Genomic DNA, 18,699 nt, shown 5'->3' with positions numbered 1-18,699 from the left:
ATCTTGTTTTCCTATGTGAATTGCCTCTTTGTGCATTCTGGTCATCTATGCTGTGTGGTTTGATAACCATACTTATAGGTATGTAACTATTTCACAACATCCTTTTCCATAACTAGAAAATTAACTGACTACAGAGAAGTATGATTGAATCTTCCAAGAGGTTGAAAATATGAGGTGCAGAATGGCTCATTGTTTTCAGAGATGCTAAGAGGTTTATCTTCCAGCACTGTTCACTATCTCACTATCTAGAGGATGGAAAATGATCATGCCTGAAACATAGAGCTCGGTAATTTCACAACTATGGAAAAGGTCATTAACAGTAGGAGGAGTCTTAGAAATGAGGTTGCACTGTAGCTTTTGGATTAAAAGGATTACAATGTTATTTCTGTAGAGTGTCTTAGTGATGACTTCAGAATGTTCAAGTACATGACACTTTCAACCAAGGTATTTGAGAGAAAATTAGTAAAGGTAAAACATCTTGGACTATAAGATGGTAGGTAAGTTAACTTTGAAGATAACTCCTTCAGAATAGTATTCAGATTATTGGAATGTTACAATACAATGCTAAACTGTTAAAATAGATACATGCACACATAAATGTGCACACACACATTCACCTGGATAGTCTGAATTTATTGCTGTCAAGAAAAATTTCTCTGTTAGCTAGAGTGTGTCTGTTCTTCCCCCTTGTCTTAGAATCAGCATTTGGAAGAACATTTTAGTTCTGTAGTGTATGTGTGAATTCAATTATTTTTTTACAATTGGGATATTTGTATGCTTAAGTGTAGTACCTTGAAACATTAATTTTCATCCGATTGCTACCTCCTGTCTTCTTAATATAGTATCTGAATTTTTTGACTGAAGGTTAATCGGTGTGCATTTTCTTGCTATTTTAAAAATTGGTCACTTAGGACTGCTGTAAGGATAAAAAAAATTAAACAACCTTTAGGTAAGGATATGTAGAAAACATATCAATCTCATAAGTGGAGAATTTTACCATAAACCAGTTTTTTCAAAACCTCAAAGCTAACTTTAAAGTATAGTGATAAAAATATAATAACCAAGGTGTTAATACTCTTAAATACTAATGACAAATTTAAGTGTCTTTGTAAAAGATAATTGCTCTCAGTCATCATGAATATTTTTTCATGTCTTGAAGTATACTTTATGACAAGGCAAGGGTTTCTTGCCTGTTAAAGTTGAAGGGTGTGTGCTTTTTGAGACACTAGCAAAGTCTTTTTGAATCCCTTCCTCATTACATTAAAATGTCTGTGAGACAACATGGTATATGGCTTCACAGAAAACATTTGGATTGAGAATAGTCCTTTGAAAGTACAAAGACTGATCTTCCTCATGGAAAATACAAATTCCCTGGTAGTCTTGGCAATTATGGTATCACATAGTGAAAGGAGAAGAAATAGCTTCTGAAAAATATTCGTTCCAGTAACTGTAAATGGGCTGCTAATTTTTTTTAAGTATACTTTTATCTGACTCTTTGCACAACTTTGGTTTTAACTAAATGTAACTAGCTGCTTTTACTGAGTGCATAGACTAACATACTTATTCTTATCAGGTACCAGGTCATCAGTACACCAACTGACATTTTCATGGTGATGGAATATGTTTCAGGAGGAGAACTGTTTGATTATATCTGTAAAAATGGAAGGGTAAGAAGTAGTCCAACTCTACAGATCAATGACTTGCATTCTGTTATTGCTTTTGCAACCTTCCTGTTAAATGAAGGTTTGTTTCTTGTGTATTCAGCATTAATTTTGCAGTTAGCAATTAAAATATACCTTATGAATATATCTTTCTTTGAAAAGAAAAATGGTTATATATTAACATGTTTCAGATCTTTATGTATGACTTTGTAGCATTTTTCCACTCTACAGAAGAGTAAATGATACTGATATGTTAATTTACAATTACTGTGTACAAACTAGATGGATATGTTACCCAGTTGGAGTAGCAGAAAACTTTCTTCAGTATAAACTATTATTGAAAAGCTACTGTTGTGCCCTTATTACCCTCTTCTACTAATAGATTGGTTTCTGGGAAAGTCTTAAAGTCACTTTTGACAAACCATCTAGATAGCCAGGATACTTTTAGTTAGTTGTTAGACTGAGCAAACTTTAACATGGATTAGGGTGTGTTTATAGGAAATACCCAGTTAAGTCTGCTGTTTAGGGCTAGCTGCAAATAGGAGCATAAGCAGCATCCAAAAGTTATCACTTATAGACTCATCAGCTTTTTTCAAATTTAATCTTATACCATGCTTAAATATCAAAGTTCATTGATATTCTAATTAGACAAAGTTAATGTTTGGGTGCTAATATTTCTAATTACTGAGTATATAACATCTGCTGTATAAAGTATCAAAACTATAAATGATAACTTTTGGTCATTGGAAAGTTTCCTTCAATTCATATAGAGGAAAGTCAAGTTATCCTTACACTCTCTCAAAATTGTTTAAAACCTTTGTTTGTCTTAGCTTGATGAAAAAGAAAGTAGACGTCTGTTCCAGCAAATCCTTTCTGGTGTGGATTATTGTCACAGGCATATGGTAGTACATAGAGATCTGAAGCCTGAAAATGTGCTGCTTGATGCACACATGAATGCCAAGATAGCTGATTTTGGTAAGCACTGCTATTTTATATCTGATCATATTTCTGGTGTTATTTAGATCCTGTTAATTTAGATCCTGGCTCGACCCCAGGACCTTGCTCGCTTTTCTCACTGCCGGCAGAGTTTTCAAAATTCACATCGAAACAGTTTCTAATTGCTAAATTCAGTCTTTATGAGTGGCTATAGTTGAAAACCCAAAACAATCACCTTCGAAGCAGAGCTCCCGCCTTTCTCTCTTTCGTGACAGCTTTTGCTAAAGCCTCCACTTCCATAGTTTTTTCTCCTTGGCTGGGCACTGCTGACGAGCCACCGGCGACTTGGACCGGAGCGGGGGGGGGTCGCTCCGCTACTGTCGGTGCGATGCCCTGGCTGCAGACAGGCAGCTGCGGAATTCACCCTAAGGCAGCTCAAAACCGCTAACTGCAGTGTCTCTGAGACAAGGAAAAACAAAATTAAAAGAGAACTCAAAACGGAAAAAATACTCCACTTAAGCAAAGCCCAAACAGCCAGCAAAGCAAAACCCGTGCAGCAAAAGGGGGCCGCTCGTTCCAACAGACTTTAAAAGCTCCCTAGAAACACACCCCTCCCCCCTTCCCCCAAGATTCTGTCTGCACTGTCGGTTCTTAAAGACACAGTAACAAGTTTTGGGCACAGGTAGATATGGAATAAAATAACATTACCCCAGGATATATGGGAAACAGTTAAATGTGTATACTTGAATATCCTGATGGTAAGACAATACAAGAAAATATGAATGTAATCCAAATTGGTGTTCTTGCACATGTGTAGAATTTATTTTCCTTTAAAGCTTTCTCTTTAAGTCAGGTGTTTTCTGTGACTGGGTGCAATTGTGAACTGTCTTGTTTGGTCTTGCTTAATATTTTCTCTGAGAATGTTAAATACACTTAGTTCCCCGCCTTGCCACTTCAAAACTGACTCTCTTTATTGTCTGTTTCTTTATCTATAAAATGCAGATGCTTAACTCTCTTGTAAGTACAGTACAGGAAAAGTTCATCATATTTAAGAACTACATTGCTCTAGTAAAATACACTACTTCTAAGAAACTGCTCTAATTTCACTTTAAAAACTCTACAGATGTGATTGAAAAATGTAATTAAAGCATAAAAGGTAAAATAAGAACAGTTTTGCAAACTCCTGTGCTTTTAGCTATATAGCTGCCTAACTAATCATAAAGCTTAATTGTTTATACTAGCTGTTTAACACAAATGCTGTGAGGACTGGTAGCTAGTGTTTGGAACTGTCTGTATTGGGAAACCTGACCACATAAGCATAATAAGGTATTCATAGTCTTGTAGGTGTAGTAGAAAATACTTGCCACTGTGAAACACTTGGAGGTCTGAAAGATGCTAGGTAATGCTGAGTATTCTAAGTATAACTTAAAAGCATGATGTTCAGGTATGTGGGTGCAAGTATGAAAACTAGCCTAGCTGTGTTCTTTCATATTCTTCCCCCACAGTAAGGGCATAATTCCTGGCTGAGTTCTCTGGCCTGTACTGATTTTGATTATGCAGCCCTCAACGAAGAAACTAGAAGATATTTTACACAGCTATTCAAGAAGTGGTAATTCTTTACTGATCATAGGGTATGCCAGAGGCTGGTGAATGAGGGTGGCTTAGTTCTAAAGTACACTTTAATCATTAACAGTATTTAGTATAGCTTGATTTTTAAACTGTAGTGTTTCAGAAACCAGTTGAAGCAGTGTTGGAGTCTAAATTGTGGCAAGGCTATGTGCACTCCTCAGTTCCCTTATTCTATATAACCTCCTAAAGAATTTTAGGCAATTCTGTGGTAGCATCTTCCACTTTGGCACTTAGAAGTGAATATGATTTTTAAGACACTTTCTTGTTAGTTACCAAAATCCTATATTACTGTGTTGCTCTCTCCTTTAGATCAGCTTTGTTCTCTATCATGCTTGTATAATCCAGAATTGATTAATTTTTGTCTTGGAATTAATATGTTTTTGAACATTCCTAGGTTGTGTGCAATAATGGATTGATATTACTCAAGTTTCTGGTAAACTAAATGCAGGATCATGTGTCATTCTCATATAAAAATTTCAATCTCTCCAATTTTTCCTCCTTACTAAGATAAATTATTTAAATTTCTAATTTGAATTACCAGTGATTTTTTTTTCTAGGTGGTATATGCAGTGTGAAATCACTTTGCTCTGTGAATCTTTAGTAGTTACTCTTGTATACTTACAGGTCTATCAAATATGATGTCAGATGGAGAATTTTTAAGAACAAGCTGTGGTTCCCCTAACTATGCTGCACCAGAAGTAATTTCAGGAAGGTAGTTTCTTTTCTACTGGATGCATGTGTGCATGTACTTCAGTCATTTTGCTGCTTAATTCTAAAGGCTACAAAATAGTGTAATTCACAAGCTTTATACTAAGAAATTGTGGGTTGAACTCTTAAATGCCTTCATAATTTTTCATAAATATTTAAGACTTTGACCTAGCTTTGAATAGTTTTTGTAAGGTGGAGGTGATGTCTGATGTCCCAAATCCAGTGTGTACAGTGCTCCTAAATTGCTTTAAAAATCTCATTTGCAGCTCAGATCTTGGAAGTAGAGATACAGATAGAAATACAGGCAAAGTCTACTGTGAAGTTGAGTAGCAGTGAAATATCTGCTGTAGAATTTATATTCAGTCTGAATTTACTCAGTGATTGTCAAATATGCTGCTCTCAGTTACCCATGCTAATATCTTTTGCTGATTGGAGGCCAAATGTATGTTTTATTCATGAAGTAGCAAAGAAGATGTGACAAGTTCTGCTATGTGGACTTAATTTTCTTAGCCTCCAAGACATGGAGGCTAGATGACTACATAGATTGCACTCAAACAGTGATAGCAATGTATAACATGGGTTTTCTTGGTAGTAGGTGCAAATTTCTTTCAGTTTTCCATTATCTTAAATTGTATCTGTGTATTATTTTTATACAATAGAGGGGAAAACTAAGTACTTTTCTTGTTTCTGTTACATATATGAAGAGTAAAGACACTAGAGTTCAAGGCATAGCACTGAATGGTATAGTAATTGCAGATTAGTTGTTCAACGTTCATATACTCTTGATTAACATGATAAATTTAAGAATGTAGAAAAAAACATATTTAAATTTATTAAGCACAAATTGATAATATTTAACTTTATTCCCAGATTATATGCAGGTCCAGAAGTAGATATTTGGAGCAGTGGAGTTATTCTCTATGCTTTGTTATGTGGAACACTTCCATTTGATGATGATCATGTGCCAACCCTTTTTAAGAAGATATGTGATGGTATCTTTTATACCCCTCAATACCTGAATCCATCTGTATCTAGTCTTCTGAAACACATGCTGCAAGTAGATCCAATGAAGAGAGCAACAATCAGAAACATTAGGTAAAATGTTAACTGATATCTGATCAGAGGAGGCTGGAATGGTAATTTTAATGAAAATATGCAGAACAAATAAATAATTTATAAAGCTTGTCCTTGTTTTATAGTCTGAGATGAAAAATCCAGCTTGTTTCTTTGGCTTTAACTCTGGCTCTAATCTCCTGTGGCCAATGAAGTATCTACTGGTAGTCAGAGTAAAACAAATATATATGTTACATATAAAAATTCTGAGAAATTCTAGATTTAAGACTACTAAAGCAAGCCTGTTTACCTGCAGAATGGTTTGCAAAAACTGTACTGTATTGACTTCTCTAGGCAAGAAAAATATTTGCTGATGTGAACTGCTGTTTTGTATTGTAAATTTCTGAGGGGAAGTTATTACTTTAACCTGATAACTATTGCTTTTATTCATATTTCTGCAGACCCAGCAAAATGATCTGTTGAGGTTGAATATTCCATGTATAAGATGGCACTCACTATTCTAGCTTGAAAACCCTGACATGAACCTGTGTATGAGTGACAATTGCTACATAGAATACTGATAAGTTTAAGCTTGCAGCTAGAGATAGCCATCATGGACTCCAGATTTCAAGACAGGATTATGGAGAGGGCTGTGAGGTCTCCAGGCTGAACAGCCCCAACTTTCTCAGCCTGTCTTCATAGGGAAGGTGCTCCATTCCACTTATCAAGTTAGTCTCCCTCCTCTGGACTTGCTCCAACAAATCCATGTCCTTCTTATGTTTAGGACACCAGAACTGAATGCAGTACTCCAGGTAGGGTCTCAAAGAGAAGAATAAAGGGGCAGAATCAACTCTTTGCATGCGACCAGCCAGCCAGTTCTCTATCCATTGAGTGGTCCATCCATCAAATTCATGTCTCTCCAATTTGAAGACAAGGATGTCATGCGGGACAGTGTCAAACACTTTGCACAAGTCCAGGAAGATGATGTCAGTTGCTCTGCCCTATCCACCAGTGCTGTAGTCCTGTCACAGAAGGTCACCAAATTTGTCAGGCATGATTTCCCTTTTATAAAGCCATGTTGGCTGTTAACAATCACCTCTGTTTTCCATGTGACTTAGCATAATTTCCAGGAGAATCTGCTCCATGATCTGGCCTGGCACAGAGGTGAGACTGACTGGGCTGTAGTACCCTGGGTCGTCTGCTTTCCCCTTTTTAAAAATGGGGGTTATATTTTTTTTTTTCCAGTCCTTGGGAAGTTCACCTGACTGCCACGATTTTTCAAAAATTATGGATAGTGGCTTAGCAACTTTCTTTGCCAGCTCCCTCAGGTCCCATGGATGAATCTCATTGGGACCCATGGACTTGGGTACATTCAGGTTCCTTACATGGTCTCAAACCTGATGTTTTTCTGCAGTGGGCTTAAGATCTTCATTCTCCTAGTCTCTTTCTTAACTTGGGGGTGTGGCTGGAGCACTTGCTGCTGAAGACTGAGGCATAGAAGTCACTGAGAAGACTTGCAGAAATCAAAGCACTGACTGTAACTTTTCTCTAAAAAATCCTTTTTCTCTTTCTCTGATTCTGCTGCTTTTCTTCTATATTTTTCTTTCTCTTCCTAGATTTCTCAGTCTCCTTTGGACTGAATTCTTTTGGGATCCTCCCTCATGGGGAGCTCTGCTTATCTTAGTTCTCTGGTTTGAAGAAAACTCCTGAGCTCGTTAGAATCTTGTTTCTTTTGTTTATTAGAAGGTCATCACAAAACTTGGCAGGTCTCTCCAGACTGGCTGCACAAGTTTAAATCACTGCAATCTGGTACATTTCTTTCTTCTGATGGTGCAACAAGGCCTTGTGGCTCACTTTGTGTCTGAATGCACAAAATGGCCCCAAACAATGCCGCTCTTTTATCTTTATACTTATTTTTACCCAATTAACAATACACATGTATATTATTTTTCTTAATGACCCATCTTCTGTATGCTGCACTGTGGCGTTTTCTGTCCAATCACTTACTATTACCCAAAAACCTCTAGAAGAAGAACATGAAGAAGAAAGAAGGACAAGAGACAACACCCTAAATCCTCCATCTTGTCTTCTGTTCTCTAAACTAACTTTTTCACCCAGTGACTTAAGAAAACTTTCTAATCTACACACTTACACTTTTAGCTTTTTCTATCTAACTTTAACAGTTGTTTTCGTGTATCACCATAAAAACATGCTCATGCATTTCATGTTATATGAAATTCAATGTTTTTCTGGATCTTAGAGTTAAGTATCAGAAACAAGGGCACACACTCTGTATCCCAGACTCCAACACTTACAACTAAACATTGTAAAACTTAAGCTAAGTTCCTATCCATTCATCTAAGTCATGTTAAATAAGTCTGAAAGAGAAGTGATATCAAAAAAGATGTTGAAAAAATGGTGACTACAGAGCATGGATGGATTTTTGAATCCTAACAATTTTGTCCTGTTACCTATGAGACATCATCTCATTTTAAAGGATAAACTTTTGAGTTTAATTGACTACCTTATTTTTTCTAGTGGAATGTGCATGCAAAGAAAGAGGTCCACTGTAACAAATAATAACAAAATATTCAGTTATTCAGCTAGAGTTGTGCTTTATAGTCATATAGGAAAAACTTTTTCTACTTCTAAGTGAATTGCTTTCTGTCCTGGTTTAGGGCAAATTTGGGAGAGAACCTCCAAATGGGAGTCCCCCCATAAAAGCAAATTCAAGCAGCCTCTCCCCCAACAGGTTTGGGAAAAAGATTTCCTTGGAGAAAAGTAGAAAAAAACTGTTTATTTAACAGAAATTGAATAATATTAAACAATAAAACCTCTCGCTGTTCGATGAAGTGGCAAATCCAGAACAAAAGTCCTTTTCATGTGGTGTAGCTCGGCTCACTCAGGTTCTTATCAGTCCCCCTGGTGCTGGAAAGTGCCGAGACCCAGGCCCCAGTGGGCCACAGGCGTGAGCTCCCAGGGTTTGGCTGGGTTTTTTTCAATCTAGAGCAGATTTGAACAGATCCAAGAAAAAAGGAAAAATAATCCAGGGAACTCCCCTGCCTCAGCTAGCTATAAACTAACTAAAAGCAAAAGAGAAGCTCTGTCTCACTGTCTGTCCATGCTGCAGACACCACAGTTCAGGAGCAGGATGCGGGGGAGTAAGTATTTTTCCTCAGCACAAACTGTGCACTTCTTCTTCCCCCTCCCGCTTCGCTCTCAGAGCCAGTCTTAAAGGTGCAGAACTTAATATGTAACATAAACAAGGCGATTGGGGATACAATCATCATAAAGTCACCCCAGGACACTTCCTTATGATGAAAGTACATTTTGCTCAATGCAGTTGTGCTGAGGCATGTTCTCAGGCTCATACTGACTAGAGCTTGATCAATATAAGTGCTCTTAAATCTGTAGCAAGTCTTTATGCTATAGAGTAGGATACTTATAAAATTAGCATCATACCATATCCTTTGACTAGTTAAACAGCTTACTTTAGGCACACAAAACTATTTTTTTCATATGATTGGGCAACCTAAGTATTTGGTTCCTTCTATATATTTCCTTTTCACTCTTAGCCTATGGATACACTGGTAAAGAGGTACAGATCAACTCTTCTGTAGCCTTCCCTCAACTCTTTAAGTCTTGAAGAGACAGCAAGGGGGTTTTCTGAATGGAAAACTCATAGGCAGCTTGTTGGGGGTGGGGTGCATGTAACTCCAGTGTTCAAACATCTACCAAAAAAAACTATTCAGTATCAAGATTTCTTTAATTTGATAGATATTCTTATGTATGTACTTGGGGAGGGACAGCTTTGATTGAGTAGCATACAAATTTCAGTTGAAGATATCTCAAAACTAAAATTGTTTTTCTTTTTACTGCCACTAACTATTAACCCAATGCCAAAACCACAGCTATTTATATAAAAAGCTGGTTGACTTATACAAAGATATTATCCGTGATCAGGTAGCTGAAACCCTTAGAGGAAAGAGGCATTTTTCAGTCTCTTGGAAAATGTCTAGCAAAATCTTGTGAAGGAGATGATTACTTTTCATTATGTACTGTTGTGCTGCACAGAAGGGGATGTGTACTGATAACTTGATATTTTTTGTATAAACTAAGAATAATTTTATTTTTAAAATAATTTAACAATAAAAAGGCTTGCTTTGCATATATATACTCAGATTTTATTTTTAAATCTAGAGAACATGAATGGTTTAAGCAGGACCTTCCCAAGTACCTGTTTCCTGAAGATCCATCATATAGTTCTACCATGATTGATGATGAAGCCTTAAAAGAAGTGTGTGAGAAGTTTGAATGCACTGAAGAAGAAGTGTTAAGCTGTCTGTACAGCCAAAATCATCAGGACCCTTTAGTGGTTGCTTATCACCTCATTATAGATAATAGAAGAATAATGAATGAGGCTAAAGACTTCTACTTAGCTACAAGCCCACCAGATTTTTTTCTTGATGATCACAATCTGTCCCGACCTCATCCTGAAAGAGTGCCATTCCTAGTAGCTGAAGCACCACGTCCCCGCCATACTCTTGATGAGCTGAATCCACAGAAGTCAAAACACCAAGGTGTAAGAAGAGCGAAGTGGCATTTGGGAATACGGAGTCAGAGTAGACCAAATGATATCATGGCTGAAGTTTGTCGAGCAATTAAACAACTGGATTATGAATGGAAGGTAAAGAGTAAAGGGTCTTTACAGCAGACAAAAGTAAATTTTTGTTTGAGTTGTGTAATTGCATAGCCTTGATGTATGAAACTGTGTTGTCCTGTGCTGTGGAAAATTGACTTGTGTGCCTGTACTGACTACTTGTGTTTGCTGTGCAGGAAAGGTTTGGTGGGGGAGGCTATTGGGGTGGTTTTAAAGCACTAGCTAAAAATCACCAGAAAACTTACTCATCTCTTGCTGGGAGATATGGATTAGGAGAAGGGCAAAACAGGCTCAAAACTTAAAAGGAATAAAGAAAGTTTATTAATAGAACTACAAGAATAAGAAACCAGAATCAAACCTCCAGAAACCTTTCCTTCCCACCACCCAACCATTCCTTTGTCCAACTGACAACATAGAGACAAAACCTGGTGGTTGAAACAGTACCAACTATACAATAGTCTTTTCATCAGTCTTTGTAGAGAAAGGAGTTCCCTTTTGTCTTTCCATGGAGAGTTCTCCACAAGAAAACAGTTTTCTCATGGGTTTTCATTCCCATGATAGCAGTGGCCCAGAAAGAAAACTCTGCCATCATGCCCTCTTCCCATTTTCACACCACTCTGAGGTGTATTCATGGGCCATGAACTCAAGGGGTGTTATTTTAAGGATGTGTTATTCAAAGGCAAGGTTATCTTCATCTGTCTCTGTGATCATCTCTGGGAACAGAGGTTTTCTCTTTTTCTCCCTGGGGGCCAAGGGTCTTCATCAACTCTTACTTCTCACTCTCTGTTCCAGCATCTCATGGGATCATAACTACTCCACCATCTGCTCAGCTTCATCAATGGATACTTTTGCTCAGTTGTACACTTTGAAATACTTCATTCCCTCCGAAATACTCTTTTCATGAATTAAAGGAGTTTTTCAGAACATTATTGTCCATCTCCATGGCCTTACCAAAAGAGTATTTCAGCTTATTAAAGCATCTCCTCATTCTCTTCCCATCTGAGGCTTGATTCCTTCTTTCACTGACTTTGATGGTTTATACTGTCTCTTTACATGTTGATCACTCTCGCTTCCCTCTCTCTGGAAAAAGGATTAAATCTGCAGGTCGCATGTGGGTAGTGAAAGGGTTAAAATCTGGCTCAAGCTGTGTGACAGGTATTCATGGTGTTGGATTTCAGCTCAGCATTGCTGGAAAGGCCACGGACTGTTTTCCGGACGGGAAGGCTTCCCAGGAGGGTTGCAGCAGAGTCCGGCCCCAGCCTGGGGCTGGGGAAATCCCGCAGGCTCTATCCCCCACCCAGGAGTGGGGGGGAGGCCAAGCCCAGCCTCCACGGGGTCGCATGAGCCTGGGGCGGGGGGTAGGGGGCTGGGGAATGGGGACCAGTCGGAGTTCTGTTACCTTTCAAAGCTGTAAACAAAGAGAGCCAGAAACTCCCAGGCTTAGGTTTAAGAGGTGGTATTCACAGGGTTGATCTCACTTTTCAGTGGTGAGCAATACTGTCAATTCACAGAAATGGCCAGCTATTGGCCAGGTCTCAAGCAGAGAAGAAACTCCCAGCAGCCTCTCTCTCAAAGCCTTCACTTCCGTGGGTGTTTCTACTTTTTTCCCCAAATGCCAAGCTATCATATTCCACCCCTTCAACTCTGTGAATACCTATATCAAAATTCATCAAAATTATATTCAACATACAAATGTACCTAAAACAATAAAACTACTCAATTGACAGAAAGGAAGGGAAAAAAAATCCTGGGCTTTTCAAGGCCCAGGATGGTGTTCCGGGCAGTGGCGTGAGGCACAGAGTAGGTTTCCAACCATCCAGTGGTGGCTTCTACCATTGTGAGCAGGTAGCGCTTGCCTTGGCGGGTTTGAGGCAGTGTGATGTAGTCAATCTGCCAGGCCTCCTCATACTTATATTTGGACCACCGCCCACCATACCATAGGGGCATCAGCCGCTTGTCCTGCTTGATTGCAGCACACGTCTCACAGTCATGAATAACTTGAGAAATACTGTCCATGGTTAAATGTGCAACCTGGTCCCTGAGCAAAGACAACCCCATTAATGGGTTTGTCTGTACACGAAGCAGAATTGATCCAAACTGTCTTTCCTAACAAACCTCTGACGTGTACCACTGGGACTTTGTCTCTATGTTGTCAGTTGGACAAGGGAATGGTTGGGTGGTGGGGAGGAAGGGTTTCTGGAGGTTTTATTCTGGTTTCCTATTCTTGTAGTTCTATTAATAAACTTTCTTTATTCCTTTTAAGTTTTGAGCCTGTTTTGCCCTTCTCCTAATCCATATCTCCCAGCAAGAGATGAGTAAGTTTTCTGGTGATTTTTAGCTAGTGCTTTAAAACCACCACATTATTTGGTGCATTGTCTGGGAAACGCAAATTGGTGAATCTAAACTGCTACAGCTATTTATGCTGACAGGAATAATCTTGCTGATGTGTTTAATCTTTCTACTGGGGCTCTGGGAATATGTTGAGCAGGGTGTTTTGTTTGGGGTTTTTTGGTGTGTTTCTGTTGGTAAAAAAAAAAAGCTCTGACAGATAAACCTGAAATCACCTAATAACACCAGTGAGTTGAAATAAGTAAAACAATGTGCACTGCTTCTAAAACAGTTCTAGTTACTAAGTCAAATCTCTTGTGTACTAGGTTGTAAATCCATACTATCTGCGTGTTCGAAGCAAGAATCCAGTGACAAGTGCATATTCCAAAATGAGTCTACAGTTGTACCAGGTGGATAGCAGGACATACTTGCTGGACTTCCGTAGCATTGATGGTATGTAAAGACTTACATAAATCAATGGACTTGTAAGGGGAATAATTTTAAGGGCAAACATAACTTACTTGTTTATAAGTGATGTATTGCCCTTTATTAGTTTAAGCCAAGCTAGATCTACATTAATGTTTCTTTATTCCTTCCTTGTCTAATGTTCCTATGATCAGATGGTTAGCTGTTTCATTCCTTAAATAATCACTTTTCGGCTATATCAGCTCTCAAACTGCTCCATTTTGTGTCTGCACCAGCACTAATATTGCTGGTGCAAAAGGGAAAGGATTGTTGGAGGTGAGTTTTGAATCAACCTAAACTGGTTTTGTGGCCTCACCCCCATTTAAGCATTAATTTATATCTGAAGTAAGTATGGGAAGATATTTTCCTAGTGAAGATAAAGCTTGGCATTTAGGCATGCAAATTTGACTTTAGCTCTTTAGCTGTACATTGCTGTATTGTATCTGGCTGAGATGGAGTTAACTTTCTTCATTGTAGCTGGTATGGTGCTGTGGTTTTGATCTGTGACTAAAACAGTGTTCTGGCTATTGCTGAACAGTACTTGCATAGTATCTAGTCTGTTTTCTCACTGTGGTGCACCCAATGAGTAGGCTGGGGGTGAATAAGAAGTTTTGAGGGGACAGAACCTGAGCTGCTGACCTGGCTTGATCAAAGTGATATGTCATGCTTAGCAAAAAATCTGAGTGGATGGGAGTTTGGGGAAGGTAGTCATTGGTCAGAGACTGGCTACATGTTAGTATACTTATAGGAGGTGGCACGTGGCTGCCTTTGCATCACTTTTTTTTTCTTTCTTCCTTCATCTTAATAAGCTGTTTATCTTAATCTATGAGTTTTCTTGCTTTTGTCTTTCCAATTCTCTTCCTCCATTGCACTAAGGGTAAGGTAGAGTGAATGAAGGGCTGGCTGGGGATTTAGCTGTCATCCAGGTCCACCCCACCAATGACAGGAGTAGACAAAATTTAAGATGAGCGTACGCTTGCAGTAAGTGAAGTCTTGAAAGCAGTTGGACAGATCTGTAGAAAAAACTTTTATAGAGTGACAGTAACACAGTATACAACTCTGTTGTGGTTTAAGACCAGCTGGGAACTAAGCCTCACAGAGCTGCTCCTTCACTTTCCCCTGGTAGAATGGGGGAGAGAATCAAAAGGGTAAAACTGAGAAAACTCATGGGTTGAGATAGAGACGGTTTAATACAAAAAGCAAAAGCCACATGTGCAGGCAAAGCAAAACAAGGAATTTGGTCGCTCCTTCTCATGGGCAGGCAGGTGTTCAGCCATTTTCATCATGTATAACAGTTACTTGGGAAGACAAATGCTGTTACTCCAAACATCCCCCACTTCCTACTTCTTCCCTCAGCTTTATATGCTGAGTATGATGTCATATGGTCTGGAATATCCCTTTGGTCAGTTGGGGTCAGCTGTCCCATCTGTGTTCCCTCCCAACTTCTTGTGCACCCCCAGCCTACTTACTGGCAGGGCAGTATGAGAAGCAGAAAAGGCCTTGATGCTGTGCAAGCTCTGCTCAGCAATAACAAAAACATCTCTGTGTTTTCACACACTTTCAGCACAAATCCAAACCATAGCCTCGTGCTAGCTACTAGGAAGAAAATTAACTATTCCAGTGAAAACTAGCACAAAGTGCAAGTCATACCTTCCTGAAAATGGAGCAGCAAATATAGACTGGCCATAATACTCATTTAAGAGCATAGTAGACTAAAGCAAATTATTAATAGCCAATAGTGTACATGATATGCCTAGGAAAACATGTAATGGAAAAAGGATTTACTAGAATATGGCTAGATTACAGTATAGGATGACTAAGGCTAACCTGATCTAACTTGGCAATGCAATTCTTACCTCATCCCTTCTAACCATACAAGTGCTTGCTTAGATCTAGTAGTATTTGATACAGGGCATTAGTCACTTTACTGCACTGACCTCTACTGTAGTATAAGACAAATGCCATTCCTGTTGAAGGGGAGATGACTGCTTAGAGCCATGTAGCTGGGGCAGCTGCAGTCCTGGCCTCAACTCTTGAGGAAATACAAGCCTAGGTGTCCTGGTTTAGGGCAAATTTGGGAGAAAACCTCTGAAAGGGGTCCCTCCAGAAAGCAAATTCAAGCAGCCCCTCCCTCAACTGGTTCAAGAAAAAGATTTTGTTGGAGAAAAGTGGAAAAAACTGTTTATTTAACAAAAATTGAATAATATTAAACAATAAAGGGCATGGATTTGGCATCTCTCTTCCAACAGTGAAGCTGATCTGACTTTCCTTCCACCACAACTAGCCATTCTCTATCCCTCTTACAAACTGTAGTTTAAAGTAGCTTTGATGCGAAAACCCAATTTCTTCTGTATTGGAAGACCGCCAGCTTTTTCACCACTCTTCACAGAAGGAACAGTGAACGCCGTTTATTTCTATCTTTAGCACGCTTATATAGGGTTTTACAGGGTCTGCGGGCTAAGCAAGTTACTATTGGCTAACACACACAGGTTTACATTTTTTCTCTTATACACAAGGATATTGCTTTGCTTTACTCTCTCTTCTGCAGGAAAGTTTCAAGGACTTTAGCCTTTAATATCACGACTTAAGACAGGCCTTTACTAATATATAAAATATAGCAACACTTCTGTGTTCACTAAGTTCTCTTAGAAATAACTATTTCTGGTGACAGGTGCAAGTCAAAATTAATGTTGAGTATTTAAAGTAAGAGTAGGGAAACTTCAGTAGAAAATTACCTTCAGTATGGGGTACAAATACTTCCATCTTAGAAGTAAACTGTTGCAGCCCAAATGCATATTAAAGGGAAAAGTTTCCAAAAATGAAGGATGTAGATGCTAGCATTTAATGCATCAATGAATTATAAGGAAATACAAATAACAGTCTGAATAACCAAATAGAAAGAAAGCAAATAAAAAAAAGCATCTACACAATGTTCAAATTTTTATTTGACTTAACTTTATGATGCTGTCATGTTTCTGTTTTAAGTTTAAGCTAAATCTATTTAACTATTAGCTGCTGAAGCTACTTCATGAAAAATGTGGTGTGTGCTGGTCTAAACTAGATCAGATAGTCCTGGAGCACAGTTCAAAGCACAAGAATAATTTGCATAAGGACATTTCATTCTGTTGCTATATGCATAAGCTTTTATTTTGTATCAACTACATACAGTTGCAAAAGCTGTTTATGTATTAAACAACATTTAAGAAAATCAAGATTGAAAGTGTGAAAAGGGGAAGTTTTCTGTTCCTATGATTAATTTTCCTCTTCTCTCCAATTGTCCCTCAGATGAAATTACTGAAGCAAAATCTGGGACTGCAACTCCACAGAGATCAGGTTCTGTGAGCAACTGTAGATCCTGTCAAAAAGATTCAGATAGTGATGCACGGGGAAAATCTGCAGACATATCCCTTACACCATCAGTGACCTCTTTGATTGATTCTTCTAAGGCTGAATTAACTCCAAGACCAGGGAGTCATACAATCGAATTCTTTGAGATGTGTGCAAATCTTATTAAAATACTTGCACAATAAGTTTGAAAGTGGGCTTATTGCTTTTACAGCAATAAGCATGCTTAAATCATAGTCAGATGCTTCCAGTTATAATCAAGTTAAATTAACTAAGGTACTGAAAAAACTAGCCACAGAATGCAATTTTCAGGGTGATTGGAATGATTATAGGCCATTATGTATATTATTTTGAAGCTGGAGTGAATTCTGATTGTCTGCTGTCCAATAGCATAATACAGGTATAGGAAGTCACGTGCCCTTGGGGCAGTGTTTATAACACTTTACACTGATTGCAGATTAGAATTCAAATATTTAAGGTATGCTGGCCTTCTTGCTTTTTTTCACTGATAATACATACATCTAATGCACTGTAAGTAAATGTAGTTCAATGACTTAAGTATGACTTGATCATCATCTATAGTTGTGCCTTAGTTGATCAGACTTGTCAGCATCTAACAGTAATATGCTAAAACTGCTGTTTCTTCCCTCTTATTTGACAGTAAATGATAAAGAATAGTTTAATGCATTATAATATACTATTTTTAATAACAGATAAATTTGATTAAATGCATGCAAATCCAACCAGGTGAAAATATATATAGGGGCTCTGTAATGCACTAAGGGTGAAATTCTGTGGGCTGTAAGTAGAACAATTCAGGCTACAGCAGTGGTGAGAGGCTTAATGCTGAGAACACTTGGCACCCTGTGGGCTGAAACAAAATGTGGTTCTGTGAAAGAGAACTGTCAGCACGTTCCTGATCTGTGCAGACTTAGTAGCTCATATCTTAGTGTGGTAGCAGCACAGCAGTTTCCCATTGCTGCTGCAGGCTGAGAATCCTGTTCCTTATAAACACATGCATGTAGTTAATAACACAGCTCTATGGCCTCTTGCATGCTATTCCAGAATCTAAAATTTTCACTTTAAAAGTATGTTCATACTTTGATACAACTATTTATATCATATGCTACCTTGCCATATATTTTATAGAATTCACATTGCAGTTGAAAATACATATATAGGTTTTGCTTTTTTCAAAGCCACCTTTATAGTGAACTCTGCCATTTAAATTGTGGTGTTAATAGTCCAACTTTTCAGTTGAACATTTAAAACTGATCATGACAGCTTATCATATAATCATGGAATGGTTTGGGTTGGGAGGGACCTTAAAGATTATCTGCTTTTAACTCCAGGGACACGTTGCACTAGACCAGGTTACTTGTAACCCCATTCAACATGGCTTGAACACTTCCAAGGATGGGGTGTCCACAACGTCCCTGAGCAACCTGTGTCAGGGCCTCGCCACACTCATAGTAAGGAACTTCTTCCTAATACCTAATCTAAACTTGCTCTCCTTCAGCTTAAAGCCATTCCCCCTTGTCACTGAAAAGTCCCTCTCTATGTACCTTGTAGGCCCCCTTTAGGTACTGGAAGGCTTCAGTAAGGTCACCCCAGAGACTTCTCTTCTCCAGGCTAAACAGCCCTATGTCTTTCAGCCTGTCTTCATAGGGAGGTGTTTCAGCCCTCTGATCCTCTGTGGCCTCTTCTGGACTTGTTCTAAAAGGTCAATGTATTTTCTTGTGTTGGAGGCCCCAGAGCTGGATGCAGGACTCCAGGTGGGATCTCACAAGAAGAGAGTGGAGGAGCAGAATCACCTCCCTCAACCAGCTGGGTATGCAGTGATAGGATGAGGGGGAATGGCCTTAAGCTGAAGGAGAGCAGGTTTAGATTAGATATGAGGAAAAAATTCTTTAT

General features: G+C 38.5%; 1 protein-coding gene across 2 annotated transcripts in view; it reads left to right on the top strand.

Annotated features, from left to right (window-relative positions):
- The window catches only part of LOC148183355 (5'-AMP-activated protein kinase catalytic subunit alpha-1-like), a 59,937-nt gene extending 42,498 nt beyond the window's left edge, over nucleotides 1–17,439 (top strand). For both annotated transcript variants that reach the window (XM_088061434.1, XM_088061435.1), the window contains exons 4-10: nucleotides 1,574–1,667; nucleotides 2,492–2,636; nucleotides 4,851–4,938; nucleotides 5,805–6,029; nucleotides 10,188–10,674; nucleotides 13,302–13,428; nucleotides 16,726–17,439. In XM_088061434.1, coding sequence (XP_087917560.1) covers nucleotides 1,574–1,667; nucleotides 2,492–2,636; nucleotides 4,851–4,938; nucleotides 5,805–6,029; nucleotides 10,188–10,674; nucleotides 13,302–13,428; nucleotides 16,726–16,970 — 1,411 coding nt within the window. In that variant the 3' untranslated portion in view covers nucleotides 16,971–17,439. The remainder of the gene's footprint in view (nucleotides 1–1,573; nucleotides 1,668–2,491; nucleotides 2,637–4,850; nucleotides 4,939–5,804; nucleotides 6,030–10,187; nucleotides 10,675–13,301; nucleotides 13,429–16,725) is intronic.
- The last annotated feature ends 1,260 nt before the right edge of the window (nucleotides 17,440–18,699 follow it).

The sequence above is a fragment of the Pseudopodoces humilis genome, chromosome 12 (assembly GCF_049639895.1).
Source record: "Pseudopodoces humilis isolate 2021_Gansu_Grassland_sample_001 chromosome 12, ASM4963989v1, whole genome shotgun sequence".
NCBI classification, from domain to species: Eukaryota; Metazoa; Chordata; class Aves; order Passeriformes; family Paridae; genus Pseudopodoces; species Pseudopodoces humilis.
The sequence above is the reverse complement of the archived record's forward strand: the minus strand, read 5'-3'. Positions and strand labels throughout refer to the sequence as shown.